This window comes from Anabrus simplex, chromosome 4 (assembly GCF_040414725.1).
Source record: "Anabrus simplex isolate iqAnaSimp1 chromosome 4, ASM4041472v1, whole genome shotgun sequence".
Lineage (NCBI taxonomy): Eukaryota > Metazoa > Arthropoda > Insecta > Orthoptera > Tettigoniidae > Anabrus > Anabrus simplex.
In genome coordinates, this window is record NC_090268.1 from 211,978,454 (window position 1) to 212,001,461 (window position 23,008).

Genomic DNA, 23,008 nt, shown 5'->3' on the forward strand with positions numbered 1-23,008 from the left:
CATTGAATGAGAATGAGCATGAATAGGAAGAGTACGAATGAGTGTAAATAGTTTAAAAATCTCAATTATTTTACTTTTATTTGAGCCAGCGCTGACTCTGATCCCTTATGCATACAGGTTATCAAGCTTATACTACCCAGAATCCACATCAACTTTTTATTGAACGTTATTTTATTCCAATAAATCTTGTTATATTATTTTTCTACAAAGTGTCTGTGTTATGAATTCTTTCTGGTAACACCTAGTTTATAAGTTAGCTGGTAAGTTAAGTAGACATAAGTAACTGAAGGATTTGATGAATGAAAGAGATTCTTTTTGAAGTTTTCGGCCGTTGGTACTTACTCGAGCGAATAGATTCCCCAGTGATACGTGTCTCAGCAGACCGAGTCTCTTCCGAAACCACGTTAAAAACAACCAAATGAAAAATCTCAGATTTTATGAGCGATAGATAGAATACCCTGAGAAGAAATAGAGCTACCGGGAGAATAGTGTGCTGACCGCATGACCGCGGGCACACTATTATTATTGTTATTATTACCAGGTCATTGAGAGTTGAAAGGCAGGGAAGAAAATAGTAAAATATGCGTGGTTGATGAAGATATAAGAAATAAGATGAAATGTACGTCACACGTGGCAACATCGGTTGCTGTAGTTATCTACAGAATACTGTGCGTGAGACCAGAACCAGGTAAAGTTCTTGGGGATGAGTCCGCTGTAACCTCGTATTGTAGTTGATGACGTTGCTTGCTGTTTAAAGGGGCCTAACATCGAGGTCATCCGTCCTAATGGTACAAAATGAAATGGCAACAAAAAGTTCAAATTCACCCACTGACCAAAATAAAACAAAAAATAAAATAAAAACAAATATAAAATAAAAATGTCATGAAGAATGATGATGATGATGATGATGCTTGTTGTTTTAAGGGGCCTAACATCGAAGGTCATCGGCCCCTAATGGAACGAGATAAACGACATGAGAGATGATGTTAAAATTTTAAAAACATATCCACTGAGTAGAGTTTAAAAAAATGATGGTGAAAAATGAGGGTGAGATTAAAACAATCAGTGGATCTAATACGCAATGCCTTATTTTCTAATAAAATAAGAGAATCTACAGGAAAACAAAAGAATAAGGCATTGCCTGGTAGTACATAATTTACGAGAGACGTTAAAATAACACATTAAAATACGCAACACAAACTAAAATTAAGTCAATAGGATAAAAGCGAAAGTGACACAAAACACACTAGGACAAAGGACATCATCACACACGATAAAACAGACCGCTATCCCTCATAAAGCGGATGACGAGGTCTGCTGACTGCTCGTTATCGCGCAAGATAAGGGAGATAGTACTCGGAAGGTTAATACTACGGCGCAGATCGACCAGGTCCACGCACTCCGTAAGGATGTGTACCACGGTAAGATGGTCGCCGCAGGTACACACCGGAGGGGGTTCTCCTTTCAGTAGATGGGAGTGCGTCAAGATACCGTGGCCGATCCGAAGGCGACATAATACCACGGCTTCCCTCCGCGAAGCCCGAAGGGAAGTCCTCCATACCTTCGTTGTTCCTTTTATCGCTCTCAGCTTATTGGGAAGTGGGATGGCCTGCCACTCCATCTCCCAATGAGACATAACCAGATATCTCAGCTGAGAGCGAATATCACTTTCTGGAACCTTGAAAGGCAACGGGGGCAGTGTAACTGCCTCCTTGGCAGCCTGATCTGCTAACTCGTTTCCCTCTATGCCCATGTGGCTGGGGAGCCACACAAACGTAATTCTGGTGCCGGCATCCGAACACCCGGCCAGCAGGTCCTGGATCCGCTGCACCAGAGGGTGTCGAGGGAAACAGGTATCAATAGACTGCAGCGAACTCAAGGAGTCAGTACACACGAGAAAGTGTCGGCGCTCGTTGTCTAGTGCGTACCGCAGAGCCTCACAGATAGCATAGAGCTCTGCCGTGTACACACTACAGGTGTCCGGGAGAGCAAAAAGAAACCGATCATTGTCGACAACGAACGCACAGCTCACCTTCGTATCTGTCCATAAACCATCCGTGGAAACGACGACTGAACCTGGATAGCGGCCAAGAACGGACAGGTAGATCCTCCGATAAATCGAAGGGTCCGTGTCTCCTTTCGGGCCAGTGTGCAAATCCAGGATGATTTCAGGTCGTCGTACAACCCACGGAGGTACCCCACTTGGTTGTCTGACAAGGCAAGGAATCGAAGGTACGTCAAACAATTCATAACTGCTATCCAAGCGTATCCCAACCGGCCGCGTCGCACGAGGATGAGCAATGTACAACAAACGGTTGCCATTGTTGAATACGCAGGGATATCTCGGATGAAGTGGCATCTGTCGCAAATTTGCAGCATACGTAAGTAGTAGTTGCTGGCGCCTCAGGTGTAAAGGCGGCACACCAGACTCAGCGAGCAGGCTAGCGATGGGGCTAGTACGAAAAGCTCCCGTCGCCAACCTCACCCCGCTGTGGTGGATACTGTTCAGCTTCGCAAGAACGCTTGGCCTTGCGGAGCCATATGCTGCACTGCCGTAGTCTAACCGGGATAAAATGTGTGCCCGATAGAATCGCAGGAGCACCACGCGGTCAGCTCCCCAATTAGTGCTGCTAAGAAACTACAAGAGGTTAAGCCTCTTGGTGCATTGCACTTTTAGCTCCCGCACGTGTGGCTCCCACGATAATTTACTGTCAAAAAGGATCCCAAGAAATCGGTAGGTGTCAACAACTGGAAGAACGACCTTACCTAGATAAAGCTCAGGATGAGGGTGAAGTGTATGTTGACGACAAAAGTGGACAACGGAGGTCTTTGCGGCAGAAAACCGAAAGCCATGTTCTAAGGTCCACTGCTCCACCCTCCTAATAGCTTGCTGTAACTGTCGCTCTGCGTCTGCCATACTGCACGAGCTATAGTGCAGAGCAAAATCATCCACATATAGGGACGGTATTACGGCTGGACCAGCAGCAGCGACAATACCGTTTATGGCAATCGCGAACAGAGTGACACTAAGAACCGATCGCTGTGGGACTCCATTTTCTTGAACGTGGTATTGCGAATATGTCCTCCCTACTCGGACACGGAATAGACGGAGGAACAAAAAATTCGCAATAAATACCGGCAAGTTACCTCGGAATCTCCATTGATGCAGGACTGAAAGGATGCCATATCGCCAGGTGGTGTCGTAGGCCTTCTCCAAGTCAAAGAAGACAGCTACCAAGTGCTGTTTGCGGAGAAACGCATCCTGGATAGAGCTCTCCAGGCGTACCAAGTGGTCTGTGGTGGATCGAGCGGCTCGAAATCCACATTGGTACTCGGACAAGAGTCCTTGTTTCTCCAGACACCACACGAGTCTGCGATTTACCATCCTCTCAAATAGCTTACACAGGCAATTTGTAAGACAAATCGGTCTGTAACTTCCTGCATACTTAGGATCTTTGTCAGGCTTGAGGACAGGGATGACTATGCCCTCTCGCCACTGAGACGGAAAATCACCCTCTGTCCAGATTCGGTTGAACACACGAAGGAGATATAGTAAACTATCATCACTAAGGTGTTTCAACATCTGGTTATGGATGTTGTCCGGTCCAGGAGACGTGTCCTTGCAAAGCGCTAAGGCGCTGCGGAGTTCCCACTCCGTAAAGGGCACGTTGTAGTCCTCTCAAGCTTGGGTGGCAAAACTAAGGTGATGACGTTCTGCCTCCCGCTTCAGAGGGAGGAAATCAGGATTGTAATTCCCGGAGCCAGAGACATCCGCGAAATGACTAGCAAGATGATTAGCAATCGCGAGGGGATCAGTGGCGACACTGCCTGCAATGGAAATTCCCGGTACAGCAGATGATCATTGAATACCCGAAATTCGTCGAAGTTTCGTCCACACTTGTGATGATGGAGTATGTGACGTCATGGACGACACATATCTCTCCCATGAAGCCTTCTTACTTTGTCGAATAAGAACTCGCGCCTTAGCGCGGAGTTTCTTAAATGTTACCTAGTTGGCCACAGTAGGCTGTCTACGGTAACGCTTATGAGCGCGACGGCACATGGTTATGAGGGTGTTTAGGGGTTGTAGTAAGGATGTAAAGGAGAGTGCATATAAGTCTCTGGTAAGACCCCAACTAGAGTATGGTTCCAGTGTATGGGACCCTCACCAGGATTACCTGATTCAAGAACTGGAAAAATCCAAAGAAAAGCAGCTCGATTTGTTCTGGGTGATTTCCGACAAAAGAGTAGCGTTACAAAAATGTTGCAATGTTTGGGTTGGGAAGAATTGAGAGAAAGAAGAAGAGCTGCTCGACTAAGTGGTATGTTCCGAGCTGTCAGCGGAGAGATCGCGTGGAATGACATTAGTAGACGAATAGGTTTGAATGGCGTCTATAAAAGTAGGAAAGATCACAATATGAAGATAAAGTTGGAATTCAAGAGGACAAACTGGGGCAAATATTCATTTATAGGAAGGGGAGTTAGGGATTGGAATAACGTACCAAGGGAGATGTTCAATAAATTTCCAATTTCTTTGAAATCATTTCAGAAAAGGCTAGGAAAGCAACAGATAGGGAATCTGCCACCTGGGCGACTGCCCTAAATGCAGATTAGTATTGATTGATTGATTGATTGATTGATTGGCGTTCTTTGATGGCTGCTGCTATTTCATCGTTCCACCAAGGAACGATTTTTCGGCGAGGAGTCCCCGAGAAAAACGGAATGGACTCCTCAGCAGCAGCAAGAATAACTTGGGTGATGTAAGTTATTTCCTCGCCGACGGTCCGCCTGACATCATCGTTAAAGACAGCTAGTGATGTGTACTTTGGCCAATCAGCGTGTTTAAGAATCCATCGAGGGGGAGCCTCGACGGGTTTATGATTCAACAAAGTAAGAACGATGGGAAAATGGTCACTGTCACAGAGATCATCGTGTGCATTCCACCGAAACAGTGGAAACAACGTTCGGCTGCATAGACTAACGTCGATGCGATAGTATGTGCCGTAACGTACACTAAAGTGAGTTGGTTCCCCTGTGTTCAAAATACATAAATCCAGATCTGATAGAAGTGTTTCCCGCTCTCTTCCTCGGGGCCAAGGCGTCTCAGAGCCCCATATGGGGTGATGGGCGTTAAAATCACCCAATTAGAGGAAGGGTGGTGGAAGCTGATCCATAAGATCAGCGACATCATTGATGTTCAAATGCTGGCCTGGTGGAAGGTAAACATTACACACTGTTGCTATGACAGGCAGCGAGACGCGAACAGCTACAGCCTCAAGAGGGGTTCTTAATGGAACCTCTTCGCTGTAGCTATCAGAACGTACAAAAATGCCAACGCCTCCGGAAGCCCGGTGAGCATAGTATCGTTCTGTCGAGTATAGTTTGAAATTCCTCAAAACCGTGTGATGACCAGGTCGGAAATTGGTCTCCTGAATACAGACTATACTCGCTGCGTACTCACTAATCAGCTGACGTAACTCAGCAAGATGCCTGTCATAACCATTACAATTCCACTGTAACAGTGCCATAGTGTGGACTATAAAAGGAGTGTTAGGTTATGAGCGACAAAATGCTCGTAAGCCTAAACACTATCTAGTTCTACATCCGTAGATGTAGAGGACAGCGCGACATCCATCCCGTCATCAAAAGATGGCAGGGGTGCCGCCCAGAACTTCGACGCTATTCGGGCGCGAGGGGTCCCCTACGAGGAGAGCGCGCAGGTTTGGGAGCAGGAGTGTCTCCCGGCGCAGACTCATATCTTCCTGATGGAGGGCATGACTTCTCCTTCGCAGGGGAAATCCGAGAGCGCTCAGGACGGGCGCTCTTCTTCCCCTTTTTCTGTTATAGTTTAGACGGGTTGGGAGATAGTTTCCCAACCCTGGTCGACGATGCCGCCTCCGCCGGCTGGGGCACGACTTTCGTCGACCTCCTGGGGGGGCGAGACTTAGTCTTCCCCCCTTGCTGTGCCGGCTGGCAACTGCCAGCCTGCACATACTTCTGGTTGGTCGAAGGTGGGGTGATCCCCCCTTCGAGCTTTGACTATTTGCGGCGTTGCTGGGAGCAGCAACAGTCGCCTTGGGCGCAGCGGTCTGGACAGGTGTCGAGGTTGTAAATGACGAACCTGGAAGACTCTGAGCTATCAAGCTATAGTCGAGTGTACGGGCAGGTGTATTGGTAGAATTAAACTTACGGCGCGCTTCCTGGTAGGAAAGACCATCCAGGGTCTTGTTCTCCTGGATCTTCTTCTCACTCAGATAGGTCGGACAGTTCCGATCCCGAGGAGAATGAAGACCAGAGCAGTTAGTGCACCTGTACGGAGGTGTGCATTCCTCCGCGCCGTGAGCTAGTTTCCCACATGTACCACACACTGACTGATTCGAACAACGAGATACCATGTGTCCGAATCTCTGGCATTGATAGCACCGCATAGGAGGCGGGATGTACGGCCTCACATCGCAACGATAGGTTATCACCTTGACTTTCTCTGGCAACACTGACAATTTGAAGGAGACTATAAACGCACCCGTGGCAACGTCTTCACCGTTGACTTTGCGTGTGATACGCCGGACGTGGGTCACGCCGCGGTGCTTCATGTCTTCCATCAATTCATCGTCAGTGTTCAGGACGAGATCGCGGTGGAAAATCACTCCACGAACCAGGTTCAAGGACTTATGCTCCTCCACTTTGACGGGGATTTCGCCAAAGTGCTCGCACTTAAGCAACTGTTCAGCTTGCAGTGCTGTACGAGTCTTTAGAAGCAAACTACCGTTGCGCATTTTCTTAAGTTCCTCCAGTTCGCCATAGACGCCTTCGATGTGTCTACTAAACAGGATCGACTTCACCAGCTTAAATTCGTGCCCATCGGTTCTGGTAGCGACCAGAAACCTAGGGAAGCTGGATTCCATTCCTTCACGCTGCGCATGTTCCCAGGGAGTTGAACCTCTCAGGGAAGCAAAAGTTAAAGACTTAGGTGGGCGACCACCTTGAGAGAGCCGACTTCGTTTGGAAGCCATGCCCGATAGCATCCTCCCCGAAAGCCACCCACTCCGATCAGGGGTCTCTGTAGCCGAACCAAGCAGCCAAGGCAATACCCACCTGGTCATAGCAGGTATTGCCCGGGGTCCGATGTTGGACGATGCCTAATACGGGATGACTGAGGCAATGAGCACTAAGACTCCCTTCCTCCAGTCACCCGCAATATCATGTACCCCATAGCGTGTACAGAGCACTAAATATAGAAAAAATAAATAAAAATAATTAATAAGAATATGTCCTTCTGGCATTCGGCTGTGCGGGGACCTGCGTTGTCAGGCGGATACCACTGCCCGGGTACATGACACTCCCACCCGCCGCGTCCTGGGTGGTTGCTGGCACGGGCTTTCGAGCGTAGTCGCACACATAGGAGTTCCATCGCCGAGCAGCACGCACATCAAAATTTCGAATGGTCTACATCTGACCCTCGGAAAAATAATAAAAAACTAAAGAGGGGACCATGGCCACATGACCCTTTAAGTCGCCTTCTACGACAGGCAGGGATTACCTATGGATGTATTCAGCCTCTCCCATCCACAGGAGGTCCAACACATTATACCAAACCGCAATCCATGTCCGCGCCTAGGTCGCCCCTTTTTGTCGCCTCTTACGACAGGCAGGGGATACCGCGGGTGTATTCTGCATGTGCGTCCCCCACCCGCAGGGGGTAGTGTGTTTGGTCCACGAGAGGTATTTTATTTCCCTCAAGTCCGCCGGCAAGCCGGTTAGAACCCCCCTATCCGCCACCTGGGACGCGCCACGTGGGAGTATCACCTCTCCCCCTGCTACGCCATCGTAGTAGGTTCGTGGTCATGAAGAATGAATGGATGGACATGAACCCTACATTCAACAACAAAAAAATAGTAGATCAGACTCAAAAAACGATCGTAAATAATAGTATTACTGACCAAGGGACCACATATAAAGCAAAATGATGCTTGATGTCTGAAGTGTTGCAAAATCCATGTCTAAGGCCCCACAGAATGGTACATGTCGCCAGTAAAGTAGAATCATGGTATTTGTCATGTTGGGGTACTAATCAAAAGTAGCGAAACTCACGGTGTTCCACATAAGATGGTACTACTCACAAGTATTGTACTTCGTACAGGTAACGCTGACCTATGGTGTTTCTCACACAATGGCGCCACTCATAGCCAACGCAAACCGATGAGGCTCCTCACCTAGGTGTACTAATCACGGGCGCCGGTATTCCCGTGGGGTTCCTCACATACTGGGCACCAATCACAGGCAACGCAGATCGACGGTTTCGCTCATATAGCGGTACAACTCACAGGTTACGCCCAGAACCGCGGTGCTGCTCACATGGGTGCGACGCACAGGTACTGGAAACCCCCATGCCAGCCTCTTTACTGCTACTAATCACAAACCTATTTCGTACCAAATATACTGGTACTACTCGCAAGTATAGGCAACCCATGGTGTTCCCCGCGTGATGGTACGAATCAAAAGTAGTTTCATGGTTCACATAATTCACAGATGTCGAACGTATCTAAGAGGATTCCGCCATAACTACATCGTATATTTTACTATGATGGTGCTAATAACAAATCACAGCAGATTACGCTACTGCGTGTTAAGACGATCCGGTAGAATACACCTCAGATAAGACTTAAGTCTCCAGTAGAAAAAGACTGTAACGGAAGCCTCATAGTCAAGCAGGATATAGCCGAACAAGGCTCACATTAGTGACACAGACATAAGAGTGGTACGGTCGTAGGAACTACAGTTGTAAGAGTAACACTCTGTTGTAGAAAAGAATGAACTAACATACAGTAGGGGCTGGATATTTCCAGGTGGACAGTAACGAGACTATCTCGAATAGCAAAACACGGCTTTACGAAACTACACGAAAAATTTACTTATGTTAAACATTACACCACAGTAGTTAGAAAACAAAAACATACAGACTGCCTAACACTAAAATAAATTTTATATTGTCTTTTGTAAATTAAAAAACGCACTAAGCAACCTACTTAAGTTAAACGTTATAGTTCCTATTTCAGTAGTAATTAATGTAAAAATACGCATTTGACTTAATTTTTAAATGTGATAATAATGATGATGATTATGATGATGATGATGATGATGATGATGATGATGATGCTTGTCGTTTAAACGGGCCTAACATTGAGGTCATCGGCCCCTAATTAAGATAATGATGATGATGATTGCTGTTTTAAGGTCATCGGCTCTTAAAAACGTAAAGAGTGTCTGTTTTAACTCGTAGTAAATAAAAAGCAAAATATAAACTGCTCGAGCACACGTAATGAACCTAAACCACGCGCAGACTAGGATTGAGGAATTGCCGAACTGCGTCCAAGGTCAATGTCTACCGTTTTAACAAGCACGTCTTCTGTGGGTTGTGTTCAGCTTTCACCACGTACAGGGCACTCGAGCATTGAAAACCACGATTTATAACTTTTGTTACCGGTACTTCAATTCTTCTGCTCATATTTATGAGGGTATCGAACTATCGAGACTCATGAAACTAAATCGATTCTGTACTGTACTCTCAAGTCAATACGCTGCAGAAACGACGTAGCATTTGTCATACCAAAGTGATACTCGTAGCAATTGCTCAAAGTGACCACCGTGGGCTTTTATGCAGGCTTCACTTCTCCGAATTTAGTTGCGACGCATTCGAACCAAGACACCAGTGTTGTTCCAAATATCCTCTGTTGCTTAAAAATACGTCCTTGGAGGTCATCCGAAGATGGTTACTTCAGTTCGATACACTTTGTTTTTCATATCTCCCCAGACATGAAGATCCACTGGATTAAGGTCTGGAGATCTGGCGGGCCAATTGATGAGTCAACGTCGTCGAAATGTCTGATCCAAATGAGCAAGCAGTAAGCGGCTTTCATCAGGTGGTGCCCCATTATGTAAAAACCACATGGTTCTGCGTAGACGAAGCGACGCTTCCTCTGCAAAATCTAGTAACGTACCTATCAGGAACTCCAGGTAAGTTACACCGATCAACCATGCAGGTCAGATGATTGGTGCCACACTGAGGAAGGTGCTGGCTTTTGACCCCACTTGGCAGGTTCGATTTTGGCTCAGTCTGGTACTATTTGAAGGTGCTCAAATACGTCAGCGTCGTGTCGGTATATTTACTGGCATGTAGAAGAACTCCAGCGGGACTAAATTCAGGCACCTAGGCGCCTACGAAAACCGTAAGAAGTACATTGTGGAACGTAAAAACCATTATTATTTGCATTATATTATGACTATTATTACGGAAGCTTTAATTAAACGGGTCAATTAGTCATCATTTTAACTATCGGCACTTCCTGTCCAATAATAAGGCTTCTATTACGAATACCCTACGGCACTTTTAATAATAATGTAATTTGCTTTACGTCCCTCTAACTACTTTTACGGTTTGCGGAGACGCTGAGGTGCCAGAATTTTCTCCCCCAAGAGTTATTTTACGTGCAAATAAATCAACCATTACCCCCAGGAGATGGGGGACGTAAGCGAAGAATACACACACGGTATTTCCTGCCTGTCGTAAGAGGCGACTAAAAGGGGCGATCAAGCGATGAAAGAACTGCAACCATGGGATTAGCTGTGCTTAGTGCCATTATTTGAGAAACGCCACTGGTCTGGGCATACGTCAATTCCGATATTATTGATATAATACTTTTATGCAATTGTTCATATTTCCTTGTGAACGACATAGGTTTTTCATTTCAATATATTACATAGTAAATGATTCCCACTGCACAAAGATATTACACAGTTAATATGACTTTGAAGATGGTACATGTCATTCTCACTGGTAAATACATTGTATAGTTTCAATTCATCAGAAAATAATAAACAATGTGAGAATTTCAATTCGTTTGGTAAATCACGTGTCATAAAACTAAACAGTACACTTGGTCCTATATTAGAACCCTGTGGTATACTTGAGTAATTTCGGAAAATATCAGAACATTCATTTTGGAGAAGTACAAATCGATGCCCATTTTCCAGCCTTTTTTTCTTTCAAGATTTCGTGTTTACACTACACAACGTGTTAGTTTCATTGACCTGTTTCAGTCTCATCCTTGTCTTTCACAATATGAAAGTGACCGCGTTATGAGCGATGCTATAGTCCATCCTATAGTAAGTGTCTTTCTGGACGACCGGAGGCCTCGATTGCGAGGAACTGATGATGCTTGTTGTTTAAAGGGGCCTAACATCGAAGGTCATCGGCCCCTAATGGAATGAGATGGACGACAGGATACATGACAGTTAAAATTTTAAAACGTATCCACTGACTAGAGTTTAAAAAATGGTGATGGAAAATGAGTATGAGATTGAAACAATCAGTGGATCTGAGTCGCAATGCCTTATTTTGTAATAAAATAAGAGAAAATACAGGAGACGAAGGAATAAAGCATTGCTTGCTAGGACAGACATATATACGTACTTTAAATTAGACTTTAAAAGAACACATTAAAATGCGCAACACGAACTGAAATGAAGTCAATGGGATAAAAGCGCTATTGACACAAAAATAAACACTAGGACAAAGGACATCATCACACACGATAAAACAGACCACTATTCCTCATAAAGCGGATGACGAGGTCTGCTGACTGCTCGTCATCTCGCAAGATAAGGGAGATTGTACTCGGAAGGTTAAGACTACGGCGCAGATCGACCAGGTCCACACACTCCGTAAGGATGTGTACCACGGTAAGGTGTTCGCCGCATGTACACATCGGAGGCAGTTCCCCTTTCAAAAGATGCGAGAGAGTCAGGATACCATGGCCGATCCGAAGACGACATAATACCACGGCTTCCCTCAGCGAAGCCCGAAGGGAAGTCCTCCAAACCTTCGTTGTTCCTTTTATCGCTCGCAGCTTATTGGGAAGTGGAATGGCCTGCCACTCCATCTCCGAATGGGACATGACCAGATGTCTCAGCTGAGAGCGAATATTACTTGCTGGAACCTTGAAAGGCAACGGGGGCAGTGTACCTGCCTCATTGGCAGCCTGATCTGCTAACTCGTTTTCCTCTATGCCCATGTGGCTTGGGAGCCACAAAAACGTAATTCTGGTGCCGGCATCCGAACACACGGCAGGCAGTTCCTGGATCCGCTGCACCAAAGGGTGCCGAGGGAAACAAGTATCAATAGACGGAAGCGAACTCAAGGAGTCAGTACACACAAGAAAGTGTCGGCGCTCATTGTACAGTGCGTACCGCACAGCTCTACAGATAGCATTGAGCTCCGCTGTGTACACACTACAGGTTTCCGGGAGAGCAAAAAGGAACCTATCATTTCCGACAACGAACGCACAGCCCACCTTCGTGCCTGTCCTTGAACCATCCGTGTAGACGACGACTGAACCTGGATAGCGGCCAACAACGGACAGGAAGAGCCTCCGATAAATCGAAGGGTCCGTGTTTTCTTTCGGGCCAGTGTGCAGATCGAGGATTATTTCAGGTCGTCGTACGACCCACGGAGGTACCCCACTTGAATATCTGGCAAGGCAAGGAACCGAAGGTACGTCAAAACAATCTGTAACAGCTATCCAAGCGTATTCCAACCGGCCGCGTTGCTCGAGGACAAGCGGCGTATAGCAAACGGTTGCCATTGTTGAACACGCAAGGATAGCTGGGATGAAGTGGCATCTGTCGCAAATTAGCAGCATACGTAAGAAGCATTTGCAGGCGCCTCAGATGTAAAGGCGGCACACCAGACTCAGCGAGCAGGCTACCTACGGGGCTTGTGCGAAAAGCTCCCGTCGCCAACCGAACCCCGCTGTGGTGGATGCTGTTCAGCTTGGAAAGGACACCTGGCCTTGCTGAGCCATATGCTGCACTGCCGTAGTCTAACCGGGTAAAATATGTTACCTATAAAATCGTAGGAGCACCGTACGATCAGTCCCCCAACAAGTGCTGCTAAGAAACTTCATGAGATTAAGCTTCTTAGTGCATTGCACTTTTAACTGCCTCACATGTGGCTCCCACGATAATTTACTGTCAAAAAGGAGCCCAAGAAATCGGTAAGTATCAACAACTGAAAGAACGACATAGTCTAAATAAAGCTCAGGATGCGGGTGAAGAGTACGTTGACGACAAAAGTGGACAAGAGAAGTCTTTGCGGCAGAAAACCGAAAGCCATGTTCTAAGGCCCACCGCTCCACCCTCCGAATAGCTTGCTGTAATTGTCGCTCTGCGACTGCCATACTGCACGACCTATAGTGCAGAGCAAAATCGTCCACATATAGGGACGGTGTTACTGCTGGACCAGCAGCAGCAACAACACCGTTTATGGCAATCGCGAACAGAGTGACACTAAGGACTGATCCCTGTGGAACTCCATTTTCTTGAACGTGGTATTGCGAATATGTCCTCCCTACTCGGACACGGAATAGACGGAGGGACAAAACATTCGCAATAAATGCCGGCAAGTTGCCTCGAAATCTCCATTGATGCAGGACTGAAAGGATACCATATCGCAATGTGGTGTCGTAAGCCGTCTCGAAGTCAAAGAAAACAGCTACCAAGTGCTGTTTACGGAGAAACGCATCCTGGATAGAGCTCTCCAGGCACACCAGGTGGTCAGTAGTCGAGCGAGTGGCTCGAAAACCACATTGGTACTCCGATAAAAGTCCTTGTTTCTCCAGACACCACACAAGTCCGCGATTGACCATCCTCTCAAAAAGCTTACATAGACAGTTTGTAAGACAAATCGGTCTGTATCTTCCTGCATATTTAGGATCTTTGTCAGGCTTGAGGACTGGAATGACTATGCCCTCTCGCCACTGAGATGGAAAATCACACTCTATCCAGATTCGATTGAACACACGAAGGAGATATAGTAAACTATCATCACTAAGGTGTTTCAACATCTGGTTATGGATGTTGTCTGGTCCGGGAGACGTGTCCTTGCAAAGCGCTAAGGCGCTGCGGAGTTCCCACTCCGCGAAGGCCACGTTATAGTCCTCTGTAGCTTGAGTGGCAAAAGTAAGATGACGACGTTCTGCCTCCCGCTTCAGAGCGAGGAAATCAGGATGATAATTCCCGGAGCCAGATACATCCGCGAAATGACTAGCTAGATGGTTCGCTATCGCGAGAGGGCCGGTGACGACACTGCCTGCAATGGAGATTCCCGGTACGGGAGATGATCCTGGGATACCCGAAATTCGTCGAAGCTCAGTCCACACTTGAGATGATGGAGTATGTGACGTCATAGACGACACATATCTCTCCCATGAAGCCTTCTTACTTTGTCGAATAAGAACTCGCGCCTTAGCGCGGAGTTTCTTGAATGTAATCAAGTTGGCCGCAGTAGGCTGTCTACGGTAACGTTTCTGAGCGCGACGGCGTTCTTTGATAGCTGCTGCTATTTCTTCGTTCCACCAAGGAACGAGTTTACGGCGAGGACTCCCCGAGAAGAACGGAATGGACTCCTGAGCAGCAGCAAGAATAACGTTGGTGATATAAGTTAATTCTTCTTCGACGGTCTGCCGGATATCGTCGTTAAAGACAGCTAGTGATGTGTACTTTGGCCAATCGGCATGTTTAAGAATCCATCGAGGAGGAGCAGCAACGGATTTTTGGTTCAGCAAAGTAAGAATTATGGGAAAATTGTGACTGTCACAAAGATCGTCGTGTGTGTTACACCAAAACAGCGGAACCAACGTTCGGCTGCATAGACTTACGTCTATGCGAGAATATGTGCCGTAACGTACACTGAAGTGTGTTAGTTCCCCTCTGTTCAAAATACATAAGTCCAGTTCCGTTCCTAATGTTTCCAGCTCTCTTCCCCGGGGGCAAGGCATCTCAGAGCCCCAAATGGGGTGATGGGCGTTAAAGTCGCCCAACAAGAGGAAGGAAGGTGGAAGCTGATCGATAAGGTCAGTGACACATTGATGTTGAGAAACTGGCCGGGTGGAAGATATACACACTGTTGTTATGACAGGCAGCGGAAAGCGAACAGCTACGGCCTCCAGCTGGGTTCGTATTGGAACCTCCTCGCTGTAGGTATCAGAACGGACAAAAATGCCAACGCCACCGGAAGCCCGGTGAGCATAATGTCGTTCTGTCGAGTATAGTCGAACATTTCTCAATACCGAATGATGATCTGGCCGGAAATTTGTTTCTTGTATACAGACTATACTCACCGAATACTCGCTAATGAGCTGGCGCAGCTCAGCAAGGTGCCTATCATAATCATTACAATTCCATTGTAACAGTGCCATATTAGAAGTGTGGACTTCTAAGGTTTAGGATAGGAGCAGTGTAATGCTACCTAACCTAACCTACACTGAAATCCCCATCCGAAGATGGAAATTCATGCTCCATGTGCAGCGCCTCGTCAATGGACGAGGTGATGCAGGTCTTCAGTTTCTTCGACTGAGTTCGGGGGTGGAGTTTCCTCCTACGAGGGGAGCGCGCAGGTCTTCCAGAAGGAAGAGCCGGTGGCGCAGAATCAGGCCCTCCAGGTGGAGGACGTGAGGCCCCATTCGTAGGAGAAGTGGAAGAACGCCTGGTAAGGGTGTTCATTTTCCCCACCGTCGATTCTTGTTTAGACGGGCTGGGAGGTGGTTTCCCAGCCCTGGTCGACGATGCCGCCTCCGCCGGCTTGGGCTCGGCTGTCGCCGAACTCGTGAGGAAAGGAGACGTTGTCTTCTTCCCCTTCTGTGCCGGCGTAGGTTTCCTAGCCGGCACAGGTATATTGGTGGACGAAGGCCGGGGCGGACCGACCTTCGAGCTTGTTCTCTTTGGCTTGGGCGCAGCGATCTTCTGGGCAGGTGTTCCAGTTGAAAAGGCGGAACCTGGCAGGGACTGTGCTATCAAGCTGAAGTCTAGTGTCTTGGCCGGTGAATTGGGAGAATTGAACTTGCGGCGCGCTTCCTGGTAGGAAAGACCATCCAGGGTCTTGTTCTCCTGGAACTTCTTCTCGCTCAGATAGGTTGGACAGTTCCGATCCCGAGGAGAATGAAGACCAGAGCAGTTAGTGCACTTGAACGGAGGTGTACACTCCTCCGCGCCGTGAGCTACTTTCCCACATGTACCACACACTGACGGATTCGAACAACGAGATACCATGTGTCCGAATCTCTGACATTGATAGCATCGCATAGGAGGCGGGATGTACGGCCTCACATCGCAACGATAGGTTGTTACCTTGACTTTCTCGGGCAACACTGACAATTTGAAGGAGACTATGAACGCACCCGTGGCAACGTCTTCACCGTTGACTTTGCGTGTGATACGCCGGACGTGGGTCACGCCACGGTGCTTCATGTCTTCCATCAATTCATCGTCAGTGTTCAGGACGAGATCACGGTGGAAAATAACTCCACGAACCAGATTCAATGTTTTGTGCTCTTCCACTTTGACGGGGATATCGCCAAGGTGGTCGCACTTAAGCAATTGATCGGCCTGGAGCGCAGTGCTCGTCTTCAGAAGCAAACCACCATTGCGCATTTTTTTCAGGTCCTCAAGTTCACCATAGACACCTTCGATGTAGCGACTGAAAAGGATCGATTTTTCAAGCTTGAAATGCTGCCCATCGGTTCTCGTAGCAACCAGGAACCGAGGGAAGCTGGAACCCAGATTGATTCGTTGCGCTTGTTCCCAAGGGGTTGCTCCCCTTAGGGAATCAAAAGTTAAAGACTTGGGTAGCGAACTACCGATTGCGAGGAACTATTGGAGCGTACGCGCTGGTACTGGGGGAAGAACTTGATCCTTTCCTCCAGATGGCACAGTCGAGTTCAGGCAGCGGACGTAGTCCAGGGAGCTGACTGAAATAGTGCGGATCGTCGACATAAGACCTACCTGTGTCGGTGCGACGTAAAACAAATATTGAAAAATAGTGCGGAAAGCTTGATGATGATGATGATGATGATGATGATGATGATGATTATGATGATGATGATGATGCTTGTTGTTTAACGGGGCCTAACATCGTGGTCATCGGCCCCTAATGGTACGAAATGAAATAACAAAAAGTGCAAATTCATCCACTGATCAAAATAAAATAATAAAAGCCATGAAGAATGAATGGATGGACGTGAACCCAACAAAAAACAAAACAAACAAAAAAACAAACAAACAAAAACAGTGGATGAGACTCAGATCGTAAATAATAGTATTACTGACCAAGGGACCACTTATAAAACACAATGAGGTTTGATGTCTAAAGGGGTGCAAAATCCATGTCTAAATCCCCACAGAATGGTACAGGTCGCGAGTAAAGTAGAACCATGGTATTTGTCATGTTGGGGTACTAATCAAAAGTAGCGAAGACTCGCGGTGTTCCACACAAGATGGTACTATTCACAGGTATTGCACTTCGAACAGGGAACGCAGATCTATACTGTTTCTCACACAATGGCGCCACTCATAGCCGACGCAAACCGATAAGGTTCCTCACCTAGGTGTACTAACCACAGGAACTAGCACTATCCCGTGGTGTTCCTCACAGAGTGGGTACTAATTACAGGCAACGCAGACCCACGGTGCCGCTCGTATAGCGGTACAACTCACAGGCTACGCCAAGACCCGCGGAGGTGCTCACATGGGTACGACGCACGGTTACTAGAAACCCCCAGGCCAGCCTCTTTACTGCTACTAATCACAAACCTATTTCGTTCCTAATTTAGTGGTACTACTCGCAAGTACAGACAACCCATGGTGTTCCCCGCATGATGGTACGAATCAAAAGTAGTTTCATGGTTCTAAATCAATCGTCTCTTGGTCGCCCCTTTTAGTCGCCTCTCACGACAGGCAGGGGGTACCGTGGGTGTATTATTCGTCTGCGTCCCCCACCCACAGGGGGTAAAGAGAGAGAAAAAGGAAGAAAGAAGGGATCCGTCACTTCGAAAAATAAAGTAACGGACGAAGAAAGGCAAGGGCCACGAAGGGCGTGAAAATGACTCCCTAGGCCTCGAGTGCTCTAATACCGTCGGGGTCGGAAAAGAACAAGAGTTGACCAAGGGAGGTCGGATAGGATAGACGAAAGTGAGGAGCCTGGCACAAGTAAGTGGTAGCAATGCCAAGACTCAGCTAAGGGCCCCGTGGTCGCCAATCCACACTCCCAGGTTGAGAGACCCTTGGGCCCCTTTTAGTCGTCTCTTACGCCAGGCAGGGGATACCGCGGGTATATTCTACATGTGCGTCCCTCACCCGCAGGGGTTACTGTGTTTGGTCCGCGAAATGTATTTTATTTCCCTCAAGTCCGCCGGCAAGCCGGTTAGGACCCCCCTATCCACCACCTGGGACGCGCTACGTGGGAGTATCACCTCTCCCCCTGCTACGCCAGCGTAGTAGGTTCGTGGCAATGAGAATTACGAACCTGTAATACCGTATATTTTGGACAAATGCCAGCTAAATTACATCTAATACATTAGTTATGTTCGCAAACATTAGTACTCTAATGCTATTTATTATTATTCACCGCACATCGGATGAAGCAGTTGATTGGGTCAAAATGCTAGACCTAGAGTTATAGTATTGTACGGACTTGTGACTACGCACATTTACCCTGAACTATATACATGTGTGTACATAGATTCATCATACGATAAATAAATAATTTATTATTAATTACAAGTTAATCATTAAAGAAGTATACAAGAATTGCTACTCTTGCTGTTTAATAATTTCGGTAATTATCACCGGTGTCCCCTGTCAGGTGGCCCGTGCTCAATCAGCCTGTGCTTAAGAGGGCACTGCCTTTTCGTGCCGTTATCATGTGGCCCTGGTGATTACAAGATAAGAAATGACCCAGTCCTTCACCCTAGCTATAACGTGTTTCTGGATTATATTTTGGCTTCAAATCTCTAACACATCTCAATCATTTTTTGACATCAAGGCCAAGGTCTCTTTTAAGCCACTCACTTAGTATTGTCCATCAATAGATTCGGCTCTAATCTACTCACGAAACACTTAAAAGATATTATTTTATTTACAATGACTGTTGTTTTCTTACAAAGCGAAACACTTGAATTCAAGAGTACGAAGATTAAATTTACTATAAAAGCCGTATAGAATGATGAGAAAACCAGTTTCATCTTGTCTGTAGATCGAAGCACATCAACATGGTAAGTAACTGACTATACGTTCATGTCATATTCAAAGGAAAACTAGGGGAGAACCGGGCTTTCTCAGCTCTGGAACCCGGCTCGAACCAGTCAGACTTGTGTCAGTAGATTTAAGTACAATTAAAAGAACTACTGCGGCAAACTTTCTAGCAACTCGAAGTCACTGAAAGCCGTGAAAGTAGTTAGTATGAAGCATACGAACACATAAATAAAATTATGATTTTTGTCTGCACGCTTGTAATGTTTTCCCCATACCTCATTTTTATCTCGGACTAGCTGCTTGTCCGTTCTTTGCACGGGACAACGCATTTTCTTTCATTCTTTAATTAAAAAATATAAGCATAAAATATCCTTACTTCTATTAATTGGTTTATAAGAAGCAATTGTGTCAAATTTTAGCCCTATAGCTTCGTAGTAAGTGCGACAATACTAATAATGTTATGTGTTTTACGTCCCACTAACTACATTTACTGCTTTCGGAGACGCTGAGGTACCGGAATTTAGTCCCGTAGGAGTTCTTGTACGTGCCAATAAATCTATCGACAAGAACCTGCCAAGTTGCGGTCAGAAGGCCAGCGCCTCAACGGTCTGAGCCACTGAGCCCAGTAGCAAGTGTGAGAATTAAACATTGTTATTAGGAGAATTATCACGACTTCCACCCCAATCAAAAATATGCGAATAAAACATCCCCATTTTCCTTAACTAGCTTATAAGGAACACTTGTGCTGAAATATCAGTCCTCTAGCTTTGTGCGAAGTGAGTTATTTAGTGATACGGTGTTTTAGGGAAGTTAGCCGAATGTCACACCCCCCGGCCTCGCCCTTACCATAAAGCATCGCAATAAAACATCTTTACATTTTCTGACTAGCTTATAAGGAACAATTACATCTCTCTAGCGTTTTGATGATGATGATGATCATGATGATGATGCTTGTTGTTTAAAGGGGCCTAATATCGAGGTCATCGGCCCCTAAAGGTACGAAATGAAATAACAAAAAGTTCAAAATCATCCAATTACCAAAATAAAATAAAAAATGTCCTGAAGAATGAATGGATGGACATGAACCCAATAAAAAAACAGTGGATCAGAATAAAAAAAAGATCGTAAATAATAGTATTACTGAGCAAGGGACCACTTATAAAGCACAATGATGCTTGATGTCTATAGGGGTGCAAAATCCACGTCTAAGGCCCCACAGAATGGTACATGTCGCGAGTAAAGTAGAACCATGGTATTTGTCATGTTGGGGTACTGATCAAAAGTAGCGAAGACTCACGGGTTCCACACAAGATAGTACTACTCACAAGTATTACACTTCCTACAGGGAACGCAGACCTATGGTGTTTCTCACACAATGGCGCCCTCATAGCCGACACAAACCGATAAGGTTCCTCACCTGGGTGTACTAACCACAGGGACTCGCACTATCCCGTGGTGTTCCTCACATAGTGGGTACTAATCACAGGCAACGCAGACCCACGGTGCCACTCATATAGCGGTACAACTCACAGGCTACGCCCAGACCCGCGGTGTTGCTCACATGGGTACGACGCACGGGCACTAGAAACCCCCAGGCCAGCCTCTTTACTGCTACTAATCACAAACCTATTTCGCACCTAATTTTGTGGTACTACTCGCAAGTACAGGCAACCTAAGGTGTTCCCCGCATGATGGTACTAATCAAAAGTAGTTTCATGCTCCTAATTCAATCATCCCTTCGTCGCCCCTTTTAGTCGCCTCTCACGACAGGCAGAGGATACCGTGGGTGTATTATTCGTCTGCGTTGCCCACCCACAGGGGGTGAAGAGAGAGAAAAAAGCAAGAAAGAAGGGATCCGTCACTTCGAAAAATGAAGTAACGGACGAAGAAAGGCAAAGGCCACGAAGGGCGTGAAAATGAAAGACTCCCTAGGCCTCGAACGCTTTAATACCGTCGGGGTCGAAAAAGAACAAGAGTTGACCAAGGGAAGTCGGATAGGATAGACGAAAGTGAGGTCCCTGGCACAAGTAAATGGAAGCGATGCCAAGACTCAGCTAAGGGCTCCGTGGTCGCCAATTCACACTCCCAAGCTGTGAGCCCCTTGGGCCCCTTTAATCGCCTCTTACGACAGGCAGGGGATACCGCGGGTGTATTCTACATGTGCGTCCTCCACCCCCAGGGGGTCTAGCGTTTTGAGAAGTGTGCGATTTAGTGATATTGTGTTTTTGGGCAGTTACGCTAATTTCACCCCCTTTATCACAGCACATCGGAATAATACATTTTTACTTTTCCTAATTACCTTATTTGTACCAAATTTCATATTTCTGACTCCGTGAGAATTATTCTACTAAGTTATCTATTCTCCCTCATTCAACCTACGAAACTGGTTCATACGCACAACTTCATCGAATTCATGATGAAGATTACTGTTCAAATGGGCCAAACATCTACTTCATCAGCCCCTGATGGTATAATTAAACGAAAGGAAATTTTAGTTTAAAATTAAAATGTAATCACTGACTAGGATATAAACGATGTGGTGGTGAAAATAATTATAAATTTAAAACAATTAGTCGAGCTATTTCATAATGCCTTATTTCAATAAAATGGAATAAAATTAAATAAGACATTGTTCTTAAAAGTATATTCATATACATCAATTCAACTTAAAAGTTAAAAAGATATTAAATCACAGTAAAAACAATAAACGCGTAGTCCATCGAATTCAGTCACAACGTATCCATTATCTCCTCAACCAGTTGTTCCCATGTGTTTGAACGAGAAATCATTCTCCCCATTTTCATGTCCGTTACTTCAGTCTTCAGACATCGCGAGTCTACCAATTTTGCACTCCTGTACAGCAGACCGGTGTAGAGAGGTAGTTTCGTACCAGAGCTAAGTCCATCCTATAGGCTCATGGTTTCCCATTTCAAAAATCCTACATGTGAGAAATAGTGAAAGTCACCTCATAAAAGTAGAAAATCTAACAAATTCTTTGCTTTCCTTTTCAGATGAAGTTCACCCTTACTTTCGTCGCCATCATCGGCCTTGCCTGCGGATCCGTAATCCCCCGGGGTGAGTATAACGCATGATGCTGTGAATTATTTTGAATGTATTCATTAGTTTGGGCCGGAGCTAGAGCCGATCTATGGCAACGCACTGAATGCACGAAGGTTGATTTTTATGAAGCCCCAAAACCTACCAATAGGAAGTGTACAACACTTCACGTGTTGGGAGGTTTGCAAAGTACATGTTTCCGATCTTCCTAAACGACGCGGTTAGTTGCTCAGAAATGTGTTCATATCTGACTGGTTGCCTGACGACACGGATCGCTAACTGAGTGGGTTATTTCCAAAGTGACGCATCTCCAAGAAACGCCATTTTGTAATAAATGCATTCGTAATAAGATAGATTCTTCATTTTTTCTATGTAGCCACATAACTTCAAACAAAATCTGCCTGTCATGGTGGCTAAAATCATACTGCAAAGAACACTGTAAAAATGATTTGAGGGGGCCTTGGGTTTATGTCACTTTGGAACTAAAGAGGGGCTCGAAATGTGAATTATGCAGAACGGAGTGGGCTAAAAATATCAAATATAATGCTTAATGATCTATTTAATTAAATACTTCACAATGCACGCATCGAGCTATTGGTCGTGTGAAGTTGCACGCTTTGGAAATAAAAACAAATTTGGACGCCATTTAAACCACGATATTCTCCACTTTGCAAATAAGTACGTTCCGACAAGATAAAGTACTATTGTGGGAAGAGATTTGCAAGTCCAGCTTGAAATCAAAAAAAAAAAAAGGTTGAGTTGCGTCACTTTGGAAATAAGCCCTTTAGTTACACCGTGTGTACCAAAACATTACGGCAAAATATCCGAAATGCATTCCTCATACAAAGAAGAAGAAAATAGGCATGTC

The 23,008-nt window shown here is 45.9% G+C and overlaps 1 protein-coding gene across 1 annotated transcript in view; it reads left to right on the plus strand.

The window, feature by feature from the left end:
- LOC136871762 (uncharacterized) overlaps window positions 1-23,008 on the plus strand; it is a 305,830-nt gene that overhangs the window by 273,848 nt on the left and 8,974 nt on the right. The window contains exons 34-36 of the mRNA XM_068227378.1: window positions 16,495-16,631; window positions 19,085-19,103; window positions 22,095-22,158. Of these exons, the coding sequence (XP_068083479.1) occupies window positions 16,495-16,631; window positions 19,085-19,103; window positions 22,095-22,158 (220 nt within the window). The remainder of the gene's footprint in view (window positions 1-16,494; window positions 16,632-19,084; window positions 19,104-22,094; window positions 22,159-23,008) is intronic.